Genomic DNA, 18908 nt, shown 5'->3' with positions numbered 1-18908 from the left:
CACATCAGTCTGAATGGAGGGGAGAAGCAATCAGAAAGGACTCTGGTGTCAAACTGACATCTTAAAAGCCAGGCTTAAAAGGGGAAGCATAGAAAAAGTACAGAAAGAAATAATAAAATTATTGCTGCCATTTCGAAAGGAGTCAGGTGGTGGTGTGTAGGCTGAAGAAGGATATTCTTGAGATGAGAGATGAACAGGGAGGGTTTGCCAGCCACCTGTGCTACAGGGGTTGAAGGCCCATACTATATATGAAGGTGTGAACACAGAAAGGGAAACTAATACAACATGTAGGCTGAAAGACAGCCAGGAGCAGTCACTAATGACTCAGAGTTTTCAGGTCTGTGATTGGAGATCGTTCCCTGATTATAGCTTATTATCATCTCAACGACTCAAAAATTCACAAACTTACAGTACTCTGTGGCTAAAAGAGACCTCAGAGGGCCCAGACAGAACTAACTTTACTGGCCAAATTAAACATTTCAAAGACACTTGGCTGATTAGCAGCTTGGCTCAGGCAAGGAAGTCAGGCCTCCTTATTTACCATCAAACCGACCGCCAGTCCCTGGTAATCACATCAACACTCTTTTTGGTTATAAGACAATCCAGGAGCAATACGAAAAAAAGTAAATTGCACAATTCATACTGAGCAAAGGCCAGGATAAGGCTGAAGGTTAGCATGAATGAACAAGGAACAATGTCAGAACTGACTTGGATCCACCTCTCTCCAAATATCTGAAGTGTTGGTCTCCAAAATTTTTTGAAAAAGGCTTCCCGAAATAAATGCACAACACTGGCAAATTTTATACATAGATAAATAAATACTGGAACCATCTTTTAGAATTTCCACATAACAGCAGGTTTTCTATTATCTTCCAGAGTTTACTGATGGCTTGAATGCAAAGGCTCAAATTCTCTTTCAGTAGTGGTTCTGAAGTTCAGTGGGGGAAAAGGGCACTGCCGAAAGCCACTTAAGATATTCTCAAAGCAAAATCCTTCCTATTGACTTAATTGCAGCAGAACCACTGAAGCCAGCACTCTGGTTATTTCTTTGACCCAGTTTGAATGTCTTCCAATTGTATCAAACAGTTGCTGAGTGGAGTGGATTCTGAGCGCTATTATTTCTTTATCTGAAAGCTTACATATCTTAATTCTTCTATAAAAGCACTTCTTCCTTTTGAGAGCTCCATTCCCATCCCTAGAGCTTTAAGGAATGGCCTGGCAAAAAGTCTTCCAATGTTGGAATGTGATTGTTTCTTGTGCACTTCACTAAACCCTTTCAAGATAAGAGCTTGGCCCATCTTCACACAAAAAGAAAACAATATACAACTTGGCTAAGGAGCCATGCATTGCCTGGTGATCAGCAATCCAAGATGGCTGACGATCAGACAGGTAATTTGCCTTATTCAGTTGAAATGCCAGTTCCCCTCCCTTGTTGAAGAGGATCTGAGTACAGATAAAAACAATGGGAAATAAGATTAGGGGAGAAGCAGAAAAATAGAAGAAGCCCAATATCCCAGGACCTTCTTTTTACACTTCCTGCAAAACACCCTCTACTGCCTGACTGGATAACACATCCTGACTGTAAGCTGCCATCCACTGGAATCCTCCTGAAAGCCATTAAATCACCACAGCAGCCCCCTATGCTATGTTGCTCTCAGGCAAAGGACAGGACGTAAGGCGTTAAAATCATGGTGTGGGTGGAATACAAAATTCCTCAGTCCCTCCAAGAACTCATAAACCACAAGGAAAAGTTCCAGATTCCAAGGCCATAAACTTGACAATGTTTCTAGTATTAGCTACAAACTACTGGAATTCCTGAGAACTGAATACACTGGATGGTTGCCTGCCTGTTAGGTTTTTTTTGTTGTTGTTTTTTTAAATCTACTGCCAGGGAAGTCCCGGGCCTGGCAAACAAAAGTGACAATTGCTCAATCCCTAGGGGATCTCCTGTTCCTGTGTAACTCTGCCCAAGTGAAGTATAAGGTATAAACGGCAGTGTCCAGCAGAGATCCTTCCCACTGTGGTCCTTAGGAAAGGCTGTGGAGACAAAGGACATTTTCCTGTTAGGCAGACCCTGAGGCAGCCAGACTCACTGACTGAATGCTCCATTCTGCTGCCAGAGCAGAAGACAACTGCATTACCTGGCCAGCAGGTGATGTCCTGGGGCCCCTGACTACTACAGCATATTTTATCTCCCCTTCTTTTCTAAATGAGAGTGTTTATTGTGGTTATCCAGTTTTCCCTTCAGTGGTTAAACTTTCCATCTGGTCCCAGATTGCTAAATCAATCCTAAAAAGCACATCTGGATTTGATCAAGAAGAACATACCATCTCCAGGATGCCTGCTGTTGGTTGCTGGATGTAGTAACTAGCCTTTCAACTGTCTTTCTCTAGGGCTCCAGTTTTTATCATATGTAGGATGGTTCCATTTTGTGAATGGAGGACATTTTCCCTAATACAGCAAACCTTGACTTGTGGGCTGGTTGAAACTTGGGTTGTCAATGGAAGGCTCAGTTTCATCTACCCAGCCTTCAAAGTCTCTGTCCTATACACAGGCAGATCTCAGTGTTCTTAGAGAGACACCGGCCCAGGATTTCTCCATTAACCCCATATAGGAAAGGATATTGTGATGATCCTTCCAGAACTCTGTAAGGCTTAAATCTATATTTGAGATCATTCAGAAACAAAAGCAGCTTGTATCTGGGTCATAACTCAAGACTTTGGTAGCAAATTAAAACTAAAATTCTAGTCATAACCAAGTTGTTTGTAAGTCAGGCCAGTTGCAACTCAAGGGTTCACGGTAGTACAATGATGTATCTCTTAACAAAAGAGACACATTCTGAGAAATGTGTCACAGGTAATTTTGTCATCGTGTAATCATAGAAAATGCATAAGTAGCTGGCTACAACATCCCTCAGTGATACGATCTTACGGGACCATTGTGATATATATGGTCCATCATTAACTGAAATGTCATTATACAGCATGTGACTGCTACACACTACACAGCCAAACAGAAAAAGGCAGTAGGCTGATACAGCTCTTGCTTTGGTGTGTAAACATGTTTTTCTGTGCCCTTTTCTTAAAAATTTTTTTTCGTACTGGGAATCAAACATAGTTTGATTCATAGTTCCCCATCTCCTATGAACAGTGACTCCTCCACATCCTTAACCTAGGAAAAAAGATTCTATTCCTATATTTAAAAAAAAAAAAAAAAAAACACTTTCTGCCCCCACTAAAGTTGTTCATCCAGGGAAGCTGAAGCCCAAATCTCATCAGTGCATGACCTATAGTAGAAAAGAAATGAGGCCACTTCACAAAGCAAACAGAGACAAGAGGCAGACAGAAAGAGAAAGCCCAGTCACAGTGCTGAGATCCAAGTCCCAGTTCCTGGAGGCCTGGCAGTACTGGATCTGTACAATCCTGTAAGTCCCCTCATGCTTTTCAACTATGACTTGTAGCTTAAGACAGTATGAGTTGGGTTTCCATCACCTGTGACAATTTAAAAAGAGATTCAACATAAACTTGCTGCTGCAGTGTACAAGGAAAAAATAAGCACAGGATTCATAGATGGAAAATAGCTTTACCTTTCACCTGGGCCAAAACTGCACAGGAGAATCTTCTCACCTGTAAAAAAAAATAGCAGCACATTAGCTGGCACTTTGTGTCCACTTAAAGAATATAACTCGGAGGCCAAGCCCTCTGGGACTCAAATTTGGACATCTTAATTTGAATAAAAAGATCTTTAAAGTCCCATCCAGCTCTCATTGCTTACAATTCACCCATATATCCCCAGTGTTCAAGGGTCTAGCATGGGTAACAGGTACAGAAATGACCCTAGAGACCCCTTCCATGGGTTTCCAGGAGATCTCAGAAAGCACACATCATGGGTAAACAGAATACCAAGAGTTTCATTCTCCATTGCCAATTCTGAGCAACTGGCACTGATGACCTGGAGAGCTATGGTGAAAAAGATTCCGAGGTGACATCTAGGATCAGGAAGACATAGTGAAGCACATACAGGCAACTTTATGAGAAGTTCTGATACACAATATTTCACCTGTCTGGATGACACTTGGCAACCTGTTACCTAAAATGCATCCACAAACCAGGATGAAAGCAAGAGAAATATGCATGAAAAAAGAAGCCCACAAGCTATCAGACTGGAACGTCTTCTCTTCTCCCCAATCATTATTATATGTACGCTTGTCAATCAGAACTGCAGAGATTATACTATGTATAAAATTCAGTGCAAAATTCCTCAGAGGAAGCTGAATAGTGGAAATCTGAGAAAGATCCTGCCAACCTCATTAAGAGATTCTCTTTCAAGTGACAAACTTGGGCATTTCGATTTCATTTTATTAAAAGTATTTCTTAAATATATTTAAGCTGAAAAGTTCTGGGAAAAGCTTAAAATAGTCATACAGTTTTAGATGTGATTAAATTTTGCCTTGAGGCTAAATACAGAGATTAGGAATGGAGTGAAGGATGTATTTCAAGGCATTGGAGAAGCAACCTCAAATTGCAAGGTGGTTACTAGGGAACTGAATATATTAAAGAGGAGAAATAGTCGGGAGCCCAATGAAGAAGAAGTTCACTAAACTGAAGTGTCTTGATCAAATGTGCCTTTTACAAAACTCACCCTGACAACAGCATAGAGCAAGGAAATGGCAGAAATAAGAGGCAGATGGGCTGGAAAACTGATGTTCAGCTGGGTGTGGTGGCGTGTACTGTAATCCTAGCAATCAGGAGGCTGAGGCCGAAGTTCAAGGCCAGTTTGGGCTTCAAAGTAAGTGGAAGGCCGACCTGAACTGCCGAGCAAGGCCCTGCTTCAAAAAGAGAGAGAGAGAGAGAGAGAGAGAGAGAGAGAGAGAGAGAGAGAGAGAGAGAAAGAAAAAGAGTAAGAAAGAAAGAAAAAGAAAAAAAAACTGATGTTTAGAGAAGAGGTGTCTGAGCAATGCTGGTGAAAAATACAAATAAAAGAAAGCATATGTTAAGTAGCATTAAAAAAGTGATAAAACTGATATGATTTGATGATGAACTGGACAAGAAGCTAAGAAAGAGGGAGGAGACAAGAATTACTCCCAGCTTTCTCTCTTAGCTTCTGGAAGCCTAGTAACGCTACTTATTAGGACAAATACACAGAAGGGAAAACAAAATAGGGGAGTTGAAAGGCTTATGCTTCTTAATTTCAAAACATACTATAAATCTACAGTAATCAAAACAATGTTGCTAGAGGCACTGGTGTACACCTGTAATTCCAGCTATTTGAGATGCTGATGCAGGAAGATTATGAGTTCAATGCCAGTTTAAGCATGTAGCAAGACTTTATTACATGCAGAGCTGGCATAAAGACAGACACGTAAATCAATGAAATATAATACAGAGCCCAGAAATAAATGCTTGCATTCAATGAGAAAAAGTCTTTATAGGAAGTGGTGCTGGGAAAACTGGATATTTAAATATTTTTTAAAATTGAATTCTTCCCTAACACCATGTATAAAAATAAATTCAAAATGAATCAAACACCTAAAAGTAAAACTTAAAACTGTAAAACTCTTTAAGAAAAATATAAAGGAAATTTTTCATGAAATTGGATTTGTCAGTGATTTCTTGAATATAACTACAATGGCACAGGTAGCAAAAGGAAAAAGAGACAAATTGTACTTCACCAAAACTAAAAACCTTTGTGCATTAAAGAACAGTATCAGTAAAAAAAAAATGCAACTCACAGAATGGAAGAAAATATTTGCAAATTTCGAATCTTACTAGGGGTTACTATTCAGGATATACAGAGAACTCCTAAAAATCAATGACAAGAAAACAAACAATTCAGTTTAAAAATGAGTAAAGGATTTGCAAAAGTATTTCACCAAAGAAAATAAACAAATGGCCAAAAAGCACATGAAAAGATGCTTGACATCACTAGTCATTAAGGAAATGCAAACCAAAACTACAATGAGATGCCACCTCCCACCTATTACGATAGCTGTTATTTTAAAGTCCACGGTAAAGTTCTGGGCTTTAACTTTCCAATTCTTAATCCTTACAATATAGTCACAAGGCATTACCAAGCCTCTTAGCTACTTAGACATAATCTTAAAAGTAATCACTGGTTTAATTCAAGCATGTCAACAGTACATTAAACCTGTGTCCTGTGCAGAATCTAATAATGTCTGCTTTAAACACACGATACACCTCACAAATGAGAAGGGTTCATACTTTTTCCTCAAATGTATCAATCAGGAGATGTTTATTACTATTAAGTTTTCTAACTTCCATTTACCAACCCATATAAATTTACACTAAGCTTGGACCTCTCCCAGGTTAACCATCACAAAGTTCTCCCAGAAGATTTTTCTATCCAGATTGTCTGATGTGATTTTAGCCACATCCGCTTGTCCAGCTCATTAGATTTATCTAATGAATACTGATGTCTAGGTCTCATGAAAGAACCAACACTTGAAAAACACAGTCTTTCTGAAGACAAAGGAAGGAAGAATGAGGCCTATGACAGGGCCAAAGAAGTGGGCTCACCTGCCCTTCCCTTTGCTGCCCAAGCGAATGAGGAGAGGCAGCAGTCTGGGAAAGGTACAGGGAAGCTGACGGAAGGAATTATCAAGACGTTCCTTTCTTCAAAAACAAAATAAAACAAAACAAGTTGTTCCCTTTCAGCACAGGATGCAGCAGTGGAACAGAATGAGGGCCTTTGTGAAGTTTAAAAAGAACCAAAACCCTATCGGTTCAAATGCAGATCCATCAAGTTCACCCAGGATGTAAAGGTTTCATCTACCCATTCTTTAAAATGCAAAGCATTCGACTGAAGAGTTAGGAATACATTCCAATGGCTACTACATGCAGTGTTCATCTCAAATACTAGGAAAACATGTTTGAACATTTAAATTTTATATGCAGAAGAAAATACCAAGTTCACAAGAACACTTAAAGAACTATACCTTATTCCATTCACTTGTGATTCGTAATACAATATGGTAATCATTCCCTGTTTTCAAGGGTGCATTATAGTATTTCCCATAGTATAGCCTATCTCCAATAGATATCTCCATGGTATCGTCTGTGACATCTTTGGCCAGTAGTTCTGCTGCCACATATCCAGCAGTATCAGAGGCATTGCTAAAGAATGAGGCAGCCCCTTCATAATCACAAGAAAAAATGCTTTGGAGGTCCAGTGGAAGCACCAACACTTGATATGAACTGGAAGGAAAAAGAGAAATGTCTCATCAGACCTTCACATGGAGGATTCATTCACTCGTTCATTTATTCTTATTTACTGAGCTCTAATCATGCTATAAACAGCTTTCAAAAGCACTGGAGACCCAAAACTGGACAACAAAATGAACTGGCCCATTTGGGATTTACCATCTGACAGCCCAACAGTCACAAAAGTCCAAATCAACCCATGAAGCCAATGCCAAATGACATTGATAAGTGATTCTCCAAGTTCTAACAACAGAGTTACCTCCTTGGCTTAGAGAAGTTGTTGCATGTATTGCTGCCCTGTGTGGTTGTCATATGGTTGATCTAATCAGTGATTTTCTCATGAGGAAGCAAAGCCAAGCAGTGGAAAGGTTTTAGCAGTCACATGGAGCCAACTGCCTATAATAGTTAATGTACTAACTCTGAAAAAGTCTCCAGACAGTCATGTGGCAATCTGAAACAGACTCTTGTGATTTATATTCCCTGCAGTTCATAGTCTGACACCAAAGTTCATGTGAAATAAACAAGAAGCCAGGGATGCAGAGTCACCATGAGTTAATCTAGGCTGACGAGATTTTAAAATAGCCAGAAAAGCAAAATGATATGTGTATATTGTGAGTGTTCCCTGAATGTAAGCATCAGGTGTCACCTTGTTGAGTATTTTATTATTATTTATTTCATCAAACAGCCTGCCAGTGAAAGGACATGTAAGAATGCAAGTACACTGAGAATGAGTCATGCCTGCCTCTCCAGTCCCATCAATTCAGTCTTATCTCCTGCCTCTGGTATAGTAAATATTTGATCCTCTGTTATCTCTAGCTTACTTGATGACAAAGTTTGAATTACTTACTCTTGTGTATTTTTAAATCCTCACACATTTCTTTGACTATGATTATCCCCTGGTTAAACACTCAGTAAAGAGGGAAAGCTGGCATGAACACCAAATACGATTAATTTGCAAAACTCCTTAAGCCACATAATACTCTTTCACCACCAAATCTACACTTCCTGGTCTACATTCCTAATGCCCGGTCTCCTGCTTCCTATAAATTCATGAATCACTAGGTTTAAATAAAGGGAAACCTCGCCTATAGTAGGTGTTGTATTTAGAAAAACTCCAGCCACCTAGCAGGCTCCCAAACATCCTAAGTACCCTGAGGGCCCTGATTTCCATATACCCTGGCTCACTTTCAGTAAAGGGATTTCTACAAGAGACAAAGTAACATCATCAGGGCAGTAAGTGGTCACCACCAGTAAACTATTACTCCTACAGGGAGCACCTGTAACAAAAACTTTCCCCAGCTTTAGAAGACAGCCTCGTGAGCCATGGTCTAGCACGAGAGTAGCAGCTCCATGGTGTGCATAAACACAGTTTTACATTGCTCTCATATTTCCGTGTATGGGAGTGGGGGTTATGCACAAGTTCAAGGCTCAGTTTTACCCATTTGGCACTGTACATTGCTCCCTAGAGGTGTTATTCTCAAGAGCACAAAGCAGCTCCTCATTACATAAAATTTCCCAGGTCCGTCTCACAACTCCTGAATCAACTCTCCAGGAGTAGAGATGGGAATGTGTATTGCTGGTAAAACAACCCAGTGATCTCTATTAACTGGCAAGGGAGGGAGGCACTAGGATTCAAGGAGCCAGGCTGAATCATCTGCCTAAGATCAACAAGCTCAGGAAGAAAAACTGGGTGCCTGGTCCTTGCTCCACAGTGTGGCCCAAGCCACTGCCCCTAAAGCTGTCACAGCTCACATCGGGTAGTCAGGCTGAGGAAATCACTTCACTTTGCTGGTCACGAGGGAGGCCCGATGACATAAGGGAAGCTTCGCAGCAGTTTGGAACCTGACTGTTCCAGAAAGGAGTTCTTCCTCTTTCAAAGCACCGCCCTCTCCTCATGATTCACAGATCTCTACTTTCTGTTTTGGAGGAACTGGCTGACACACAACCACAAAGATAGACTGTCATTTGGCTTTTCTTTGTGCTTTACGTAATCATTTGGCTTAAGTATCACATTTGCTCTTGTACATTCTCTCAGGCAGAGATGTCACAACCTCTCTCCTCTTACAGCAACAGAATTACAATGCCTTCCAGTAATCTGTCAGGAATCAAGAAACAGAGCCCCTGAAGCAAGGTCTACCACTGGACCTAAACTAATAGGAAAGGAGGGAGACCCAAGTGTTATGACAGACACATAGGTTTTCTTTTTCATAATTTTATAATATCTCATATTTATTTTACATGGAATGCACTAAGAGATCACTACAGTCCAGAGAGATATAAAGTCATGTAGGTCAAGCTATGCACACTGTCATCTCCTTGACCTGGAAATGAGGGCAAGTTGTTCCTCTCTCCAGGCCAGCCTTTATCTTCCTGTTTTTAAAAAAGAAATGGATGCTACCTTTGTAAACCCACAATGGCCTTTGTAAATAAATGCAAAATTGGGGGCTGGGGGTTTAGCTTAGCAGCATGCAAGCAGGCCGTCGTGAGTTCGATCCCCGGTACCGATAAAAATGAAAAAGACAAAAAAAAAAAAAAAAAAAATGCAAAATTGGACACAATGCAGTCCTCCAGCAGACTAATCCCATCTGTCCTAATACCATCTGGAATCCCAGCAGCAGTCACTAACTACATAGTACATTGCCCATAGCTCAGGAGGCAAATGGACAGAAAGAATTATTCACACGACCTTTTCAGAAACCATTACACACACCACCAGGATCTGCCTCCTGTAAAGAGAAACACATTCTTTCACCATAAATGAAATGATGCTCTCACCGGGCCACCTAAAGGATACACTAAGTGTGACCACACAGAACAACACCTGACATTGTCAACTATGTTTGTCAGTGCTCAAAGAAACAGATTTAATTTCTCGAGCTAAACTTCCTAAATTCCTGTCTCTGGTCCCTTAGAAAGTCTCTTTCTTCCCTTGGAAGAATATCGTTGGGTTTAAAGACCCAGACTGTAGTCAAGCAAATAAAAAAAAGAGGTCCTGCTTCATTGTCCCAAATATTCAGGTGCAGCCACCCACATGTAAGTGTTCTCACCCACACCAAAGTTTCCAACAGCCTACGGAAATCACTGGACAACGACTGAGAGAGGACAGCTCCTGACCTGATAGGTCCACCTCTCTCCTTTGCTTTCCTCAGGGTGAGGTGTGGTAGACGTCCTCTCTGCACAGTGAAGGATTCTACTTCTGGAACAGGAGGCTCTGAAAATATTAAAAAGAAGAAAAGAAGCAGTATGATCAGAAAAAGTAAAAAGTGCAAAAAACTGGTCTTGGTGGAGGCCATTAAAATTTTAATATAAAAAATAATAAGCATATTTTGATACAACCTACAACACGGATAAACCTTGAGCATGATTATACTATGTGAAATAACCAGGCCAAAAAACATTATCTGACTCCACTTTAGTAAGTATCTAACATAGGTCAATTCATAGAATCAGTAGTACAGTATATTAGAGGCTGCCAGGGATTCAGGGTGTAGAAGAGGAAATCCATTGATTAATGATCAAAAGTTCTGTTTAGGGTGACGAAAAAGATTTAGAAATAGACAGTGGTGATGGCTGCATGACACTGTAAATGTGCTTAATGCTGATTAACTGAATTACATACTTTAAAACAGTTAAAATGGTGTATTTCATCACAGCGAGAGGAGACAAGCATGCCCCAGCACTGACAGGCACAGATGCTGCAGGCTTGACAGTCTGCAGAGCTTCTGACTTGGTAACTGTGATGATTTAGCTATGGTTTATGTGCATACCCCAAAGGTTCATGTGCAGAGCCCACAGTAGCAATGAGAGGTGGTAGAACTTTTAAGAGGCATGGCTTAGTGGAAGCTAACTGGGTCACTGGGAGTGTCCTAAGAACAAGACTAGACTCACCTCACCTCTGCTTTTTGTCTCACCATGTGGCCTTTTCCACATGCACTCCATTATGATACCATCTGCCACACGGCTCCTGCCAGCGGCCAAACTGATGGGACAGTCTGATCGTAGGAAACTGTCAGGCTTCAAAACTAAGCTAAATAAATCACCCTTTTTTAAAAAATAAAGTATGCAGGCTTGGGTATTTTGTCATAACAAAAACAGACTCATAGTGGAGAAGACCAGCATATCAGTTAACATTCCCTGTTCTTATTTTGTCCTCCTTTAAAACAGATTTCCCAAACAGGTCTTTGATTGGGAAGAAAATACTGTACACAGACTGGCTAACACCAGTGTTCCAACATCTCATTAAAAGTTCCAATCAGGCTGTCTGTGCACCAGCCACCAGTCTGCCCTATGAGTAGCACAGTGAAGATGTACCAACCACTAACCATACACACTAGATGTGTCCTGCATTTGCCTCACATCATTTAATCCCCACAATGCTGCCAAGGGGATGTCACTTATGGAAACAATCATTTTCTCCCTCTCTTGGTGTTCCTACCTTGACCCATGTGACAGAAATTTCTTTTCTCTCCAAAATATTAGGAAAAGACGCCCTCATCTGTCAGTCTGTCCATATGATTTGTGGGGAGAACTACAGTTTGACTGTTGTTCCCATGTGTCCCCAAATTTTTTTCTTTTTTTATGGGGTGGAACTACCCGGAACACAGGACAGATGTTTCCACTTCCTGTTCTCATTGTCCATACATTAAGCAAACCCAAGTCAAGGCCAAATCTGAAGCCAGGTATACGTTTTCCCAATAGACTCACCATTCCCACAGGTGGCGTGCAGGTTGTGAAGTGGGGGGAAATTCCAGGAAGCTTTATTTTGGCTTCAGGCCCACACCAGCTTCACCAGCAACAAAACTGACAACTGGATTCCTATCTCATGTTTGTTTATATGTTTTTATTCTTCCTTAGACTCTGAGGTGAAATAATTATGATTAATACTTTTGAAAATTTAATTTTACAGTTAAGGAAACTGACTCATGGAGAGACTAGCTACTTGCCCAACAGCACACAGAATACTATGGAGTGAGGATTTGAACCTGTTCTCTGTTTTGTCTCTTTCTCGTTGGCCTTGGGGTTTTCTGAGTGCTTGCCTCCACCAAACTGATCTTCATTACCTTTGAGTAAACTAATAAAATCCACTTCTAATACACTGAATCTGCAAAGACTTTACCAAAAATCCAACCCAGGAAAATAATCCAATGGTGCAGATACTGCAGAATCAGAGATCTACCCAGTGTGGCTCACATCAGTATCGGGACCACAGTGAAGCAAAAATAACTATTACAACATAGTTGTTAGGACCACAGGTTTGTTAGTATCCTGCTTCTGCCATTTGCTTCCAGCTGCCTCATCTCTAAAATAGGAATAATAATAATAATAATCCTCACCTTGTAGGCTGGTGAAGGGATTACGGTGTCCATTAATAATAATTAAAAATAACAGGCAATAGGTCAATATACACAGAAAAAACAGAGCCTGAAGTATAGCACTGCATGTCAGTCATCTTTATAATGCATCTGAGCTTCATCAATTGGTTGTCAATTCTATGCTAGAACTCTGCCTCTTCTGGTTCATCAAGTCCTCACAGCAGCTTTATGAAGCAATCATCTTTATTTGATCAGTAAGGAAGCAGTGGCTCAGACCAGTTCAGTCACACCACTAATTACAAATGAGTCAGAGGGGGACCCCAGGTAATTTGACCCCACAGTCAACATTACAGCACCGATACCTGGGTCAATACACTTGGGTTCACCTTGCCTGAGACTTCATGATGGCCTGAAAGTATAAAATCTGGACCCACAAATCCTGAAGCAATGAAGGGACCCATCCCCTTCCCAGCCTGAGGTTATAAAGAACAGAAGTTGAGGTGCTCGGAGTACCTAATACCAAGCTCTGTTAATTAGCAGCTGTTAAACAGAACGGATGAGTAGAGATAGAAGTCAGGAATGACCCCAGGAATGGAGGTTGTAGCAATACGTTTAGTGCTTTTCTCACTCTAATGGAAACATCATTCAGGGTGCTATGAACAGTGTCAGTCTCTGTAACACAGCAAAGCAATCCCAGGTAGGACAAGGGGTATAGAGCATCTGTGTCCTTAAATCAGCGTTGGAGAGAGCTTGCTGGACAGATGGACAAAGGGCTGAAAGGGACCACAGTCAGCTGTAAGCCTATACAACTGCAAAACTTCCAGAAGATGGGGTACGTTGTACCAGACATTGTCCAAGTCTGTATATGTCACCTTTTACATATTATTTGCTTTATGTATTGGTTTGTGTTCTCCGTGTACTTTTGTTCTGTGAGGAGTACCTTCGTTCCTTCCCATATGGTCCGTATGAAGCTCTTACAGGGCTCCAACACTCCTCTGGCCTAAGCCCTCATGATCACAGATCATCATGCTCCCATTATACACATGCTCAAGAAGAATTCTAATTCTAGGACATTAGAAGACCTTGTTCTTCCTCTTGGAGGATGGCTATAGGGACCAAGTAAGCCAAGAGTGCAATGCCCATCCTCCCATTTCTGTGTGAACAAGCCTAGAAGAGGGCAGCACAGCAGACACAGAGAGAAAGACAGAGACGGACAGACAGACAGACAGAGAAACAGACAGAGAGAGAATGAGGATACAGAGAGTGCAACAGGGCGGAAGGACCATCTGAGGGTGAATCTCGCCATGCTCCAAGCAAGATCCATTGCTGGTCTTTCCAGTTCTATAGTCCAACAAATTCCACACACTTAAGCTGTTTTGAGCTAAATTTCTGTCATCTGCAACCCCAAAATCCCTGACTAATTATAGAATGCATCTAGCACCCTGATATTTTGCTGAAGAGCAGAAAACACAGCTGTGTGCCTGAGGAAATGCTGGCACTGGGCCAAGTGGAAGCAATTCCTGGGCATCTGCACAAGAACTGCCTAGCCCAGGGTCTAACTCAGGTCATTTTCCTGTTGTCCTTGCTGTGGGTACCACCTGAGGTTTGGAGATATGCCTGGGATTGGCCACCTCTTTTTCAGGGACTACGACTGCATCAACTCAGTAGATGACAGAAAAGGGGGACATGGAGGGAAAGAGAAAAACAAAAATACACAGATAAAAATGCCTTCCTGCTACCACCCATGCCCCCATGCCTAAGCCCTGCCACAGTGAAATTAAGGTCCAGGAGACTGAGGTAGACACACTGGATTAATTAGATTAGATTAGATTAGATTAGATTAGATTAGATTACAAAAGAGCTCCAAGGTAGAATCCCTCAATCACAATACACAATTAAAAAAAATTAAGACTGCCTGGGTCTTTGTAGCATTAAAAGTTCTATGCCATGTGTTCTGCCTATATCTGCACTCAGCATAGTCTTTTCAGTCACCTCTATGCTCCAGGCTCTGTGCTGGGCAGGGGGAGATAAGCCAGGGGGCAACTGGTTTCTAGGAGCTTGACAACCTAATAGTGAAAGTAGTTTTGTAAATAGGAGGTGCTCAGAGCTATGATACAGTTATAGAGTGTTCTGAGGTGCAGAGAGGAACACCAGTCCAGGACAGTAGGCTAAAGCCATCAAATACAAGCATGTGCAGGTATTTGCAGAGGAACCACAGGTAATTCAGAACTTCGAGGCAGAGTTCTAGCAGTGCAAAGCAGATAATAAGGTTAGAGGGGTAGATATGTGTGTCCAGGAAATAATCAGGAGCCATTTGAAGATTTTTAGCAGATTTGTTTCAGAAATATAATTTATAGAACTGATTGGAAGAGGAACGTTGAAAGGCAAAAAGCAGGGGCTGTCCAATAATATACATCAGAGTGTCTGAGGGACAGAATGTAGTGGGAGGAAGCCACTGAAACAGTGACCACATCTTTTGTCAAGTTGGGAGGAAAATTTGGAAGCAACTCACTTTGGACCTGCTTGAGAAGGAAGTGCACATGGAACTAATGCAGAAAATAGCAATATGTCTAGGATCCAGGTCTAGGACCCAGGATCAAACTCTGGAGAAGATACACAGTTTGCTCATGAGGAGAGGTGGACATGGTTCCCAAGGGGACCAGATAAAATGATAGGGGTAAAGAGAGATGGTGAGAAAACCAGGCACACGAGGAAGAGAACCCAACAGCTGCTATGAAAGTACTAAATCTAAAATGTCTTGGTCTAGGGATATAGCTCAGTGGTAGAGCCTAGCACACCCAAGACCCTGAGTTCAGTCCCCAACTCTGCAAATCAATTAACCAAACAGTTATTCAATCTAGAATTTCTTCCGAAGTCATAGAGCCACGGTGACACAAACCATGTTGACACAAACCACGTTTTTCATTTATCTACAGAACTGGAAGAGACTCAGGGTAGGAACTAGGTCCTCTGGAACAGTCCCTGCTATAGCAAAGGCCTCACATAAAGTCTTTTTTTTTTTTTTTTTTTACTGGGGATCAAACTCATGTCCTAGCATCTGCCAGACAGGCACTTATACCACTGAGCTAAATCCCTGGCCCCCTCACATAAAGTCTTTACTGAAAGGTCTGCGTCAGTTTCAGGAATCCAGAAAGGAACTCCATGAGGCACATGAAGAAGATAGCTGTTAGGTTCCTGCAACAATGATGGACAAAAGAGAAAAATGTCCCTTCCCATTCAACGATCACTGTCCACTGCCCTTTTTGCTGTAGGTCCATTTGTGCTGGTTTGTACAGTAGTAAAGTGGTTGTTTTTTATCTCACATTTCCTGTCGTTAGCTCAGAGGGAGACTGACACTTCTGTGAAAGAACCTTCTTCAGATTCTTTGAAGTTATTTCACTGTTCTCCAAGATAAATAATTTCAGTTACTCTAATCTCTTGGCTAACTACTTAAACCCACTCAATTCCTTGCCACCCTCAGTAACAGCAGAACAAAGTGCTCACTCAGTGCCCAGAGAACAAACAGGAAGGCCAATTCCTGCCTTTTCCAAGCCACACTGCTCTTTTCCAATCTAGTACGAGCCTTGCTGTTTAAAAGGTGCCACTGTCATCTGGCTGATTCAATCAACATGTGACTTCTAAACTGCTTCTGCCTTGTTTGCCTAAGGTCTTCCCCACCTTAGTATTTAAACAGTTCAACTTTTTCTCCCTAACATGGAAGCACACCTCAGTACTCTTGGTTCTTAGCCATCTTTTGAAGTTAAATAACCTTGATTTCTTCCTCTGTTTTCCAAGGTGTCTCTCAAAATGCTGTCCTGGGGAAATCTGCTGTCCTTTCTGTTGGTCACATTACTGATCTAAACTATGTGAGCTCCAAGGCAAGAACTGGGTCTTGTCTGAGCTGGAAAGGGTAGTTCTTTTACCCTGAGTGGATGAAATGGGAGAGGAACCAAAGGCAGATTTTCAATATCATCCCCTGTGTCAATGATTTCTGTCCTCTGTTAGAAGCAAATGACAAAAGAAAATCAGGATTATCATGAGAAACTTGGAAGAGTAATGAGGAAAGTAATGAAAAAGAATTTGCCCCCCAAAATATTAAATATATTTTAAAATTACAATAAAATACAGTTGAAGCCAGGAGGTAGGGAAAGTTAGACAGATAGGACACAGGTCCTAAAGAGTTAAGTGAATTAAAAGTCAGGGCCTAAGTGAGTTAGCATACCAGAGGGTCCACGTAATCAAACAGAGTATCAAGGCCTAATAAAATACAAGGGACAAAGAACACATTCCTAAACAAATGGGAGAGACCCTGGAGGAAGTCAAATAAAAATAAAACAATTTACACTCTGGTCACCAAAGGCCTACCTGCAGCCAGGACATCCCTACTTTGTGTCACGTACACTGGTACCAATACTGGGCTGGGTTAAAAAGATATGCAAACACAGGAGATTTCTCCCAAGGCCAACTCATATTTTACAGTGTACACAGGGCACAGATCTTAGCACAGAAATGGTTAATGTTTGTCTTCCAAGCCACTTGCGCGGGTTAGGCATGCCTCTTAAGATGGTATATTCACTAGAAAAGCCAGCATCTTGACATATATCAATCAACACGGGACATTTTCCAGAGGCTTTCCCTCATTCATGGAAAAGTCTTCAGTTTATTCTGCCTAGAAAATCCTCCAGGCAGAGGGAACTTTTGAAGCCTCAGCAGCCTCAGTGGAAGGCAGAACCTCCTCCCATTCCCTCTCAGGCTCTCACTGGTGTAACCTCCCAATTGCACCCAGGAGCCCGAAGGGAAACAGGTTACCTGGCTGCTGTTGTGAGGCACTTGGGGAAACAAGGAGCCCTTTTACCACCATGAACAAAGGGAGACAGGCTCCCATCTCCCATCATGCTGCCCCATGATGGGCTATGACTAGGGGGCATCAGCCTTCCTCTGTGGCTGCTCTGACAGGGACACTCTCATCCCTCCCACGTTCTCTGTGTGGATTTCAGATGGGAAATTCACTCAGTCTCCCCTCCGTGGAGACACACTGGGATGTATTCTCAAGGACTCAAAAAAACTGACTCTTGCTTATTGAAATAAGAGTAACTGATTTTCTTTTTTCTGCACACATGTGTGGATAGGATATCCGCTGGGAGATGATGAAACCTGGCCAGCAAATGGGAGTGTACACTACAATATCATCCTATGGCTTGCTCTGTCCTGCAAAAGGGAAGGGAAATGGTCAGAGGTTCTGATGTTCAGGTTTTCTTCGCCCTCAGAGATAAAGAGACACTTTATAGCACACAGGCAGTCCCAGATAGGAAGAAGCTCAGGAGTCAGACTTAGGTTCCGAGGCTCCCTTGGATGATATCCTTAACATGCCACCAGAACCTTCTTTCACAGGGACGAGAAAGGGGTCAAGGAGGGAGACCTGAGGAACAACAACCAAAAAAAGCCACCTTACTTGCAAATGCACTGCTAGGAAAACCCAACACATAGGACATCAAGGGGACTCTTTCTAATAAGGCCTATTACCAGTGTGGGAAGCCAGGCCACCTGAGGAGTCAGTGTACCACCCCACCACCCAGCTCTTGTTCATGTTGTAAAAAGCAAGGTCACTGGAAGGTGTCTTCAGAGGCGAAGGCCACAGTGACCACACAAAATATCCAAGGTGATGGTCCAACAGGACTAAGGAGGCCTGGTGTGTTTCTCTGGGGCTCCCACCATCCAGGTCATAACCCTCCAGGAGCCCTGGGTGACCCTACAGGTGGAGGATAAATTGATTACATTTTGCTGGACATTGGCATGCCTCACTCAGTCCTTGGTTCCCCTACTAGGGTCCTCTACCCAACAAAGACTGAGGTCAGGGGAGTATCAGTTAAGACACTTATCCCCTAAGCTGTAGCTGGGGAGATTATCTATTTACTCATCTGGTTCTATCAGTGTCTGAAAGTCCTCCTCTATTATTGGGTAGATATTTGTTAACTTGGATGAGAACAATTATTCTGACCAACATCTCATCCTCCTGTTGGATGAAGGACCCTCTCATCCTTCTTTATGCAGATTTCAGATGGGAAATAGACCCCAAGGTTTGGGCCATGGGAGGACAAATCAGACAGGTGACTACTGCCCCTCCAGGAAAAATCTGCCCAAGTACTGACTCTTTTCCACCTCTGAAAATACCCCTTGAAGTCATAAGTGTGGAAGGGACTAAAACAGGTCATAGAAAACCTCAAGACGCAGGGCCTTTCGAAACCTTGTAACAGCCCCTGTAACACTCCTATTCTAGGTGTACAAAAACCAAATGGAGCCTGGAGACTAGTGTAGGACCTCAGGCTTAGAGATCAGGTTGTTACACCCTCACACTCTATTGTACTTAACCCGTACA

The 18908-nt window shown here is 41.9% G+C and overlaps 1 protein-coding gene across 4 annotated transcripts in view; it reads right to left on the bottom strand.

The window, feature by feature from the left end:
* Susd1 (sushi domain containing 1) overlaps positions 1–18908 on the bottom strand; it is a 143984-nt gene that overhangs the window by 9892 nt on the left and 115184 nt on the right. For all 4 annotated transcript variants that reach the window (XM_013145888.3, XM_063260817.1, XM_063260825.1 and 1 more), the window contains 3 exons: positions 10335–10431; positions 6956–7214; positions 3587–3626 (listed from right to left, as the gene is read on the bottom strand). In XM_013145888.3, coding sequence (XP_013001342.2) covers positions 3587–3626; positions 6956–7214; positions 10335–10431 — 396 coding nt within the window. The remainder of the gene's footprint in view (positions 1–3586; positions 3627–6955; positions 7215–10334; positions 10432–18908) is intronic.

This window comes from Cavia porcellus, unplaced genomic scaffold, assembly GCF_034190915.1.
Source record: "Cavia porcellus strain 051 isolate PalLab524CR breed Dunkin Hartley unplaced genomic scaffold, mCavPor4.1 scaffold_1, whole genome shotgun sequence".
Taxonomy (NCBI): domain Eukaryota; kingdom Metazoa; phylum Chordata; class Mammalia; order Rodentia; family Caviidae; genus Cavia; species Cavia porcellus.
Note: the sequence above shows the minus strand (reverse complement) of the source record. Positions and strands in the feature narration are given on the sequence as shown.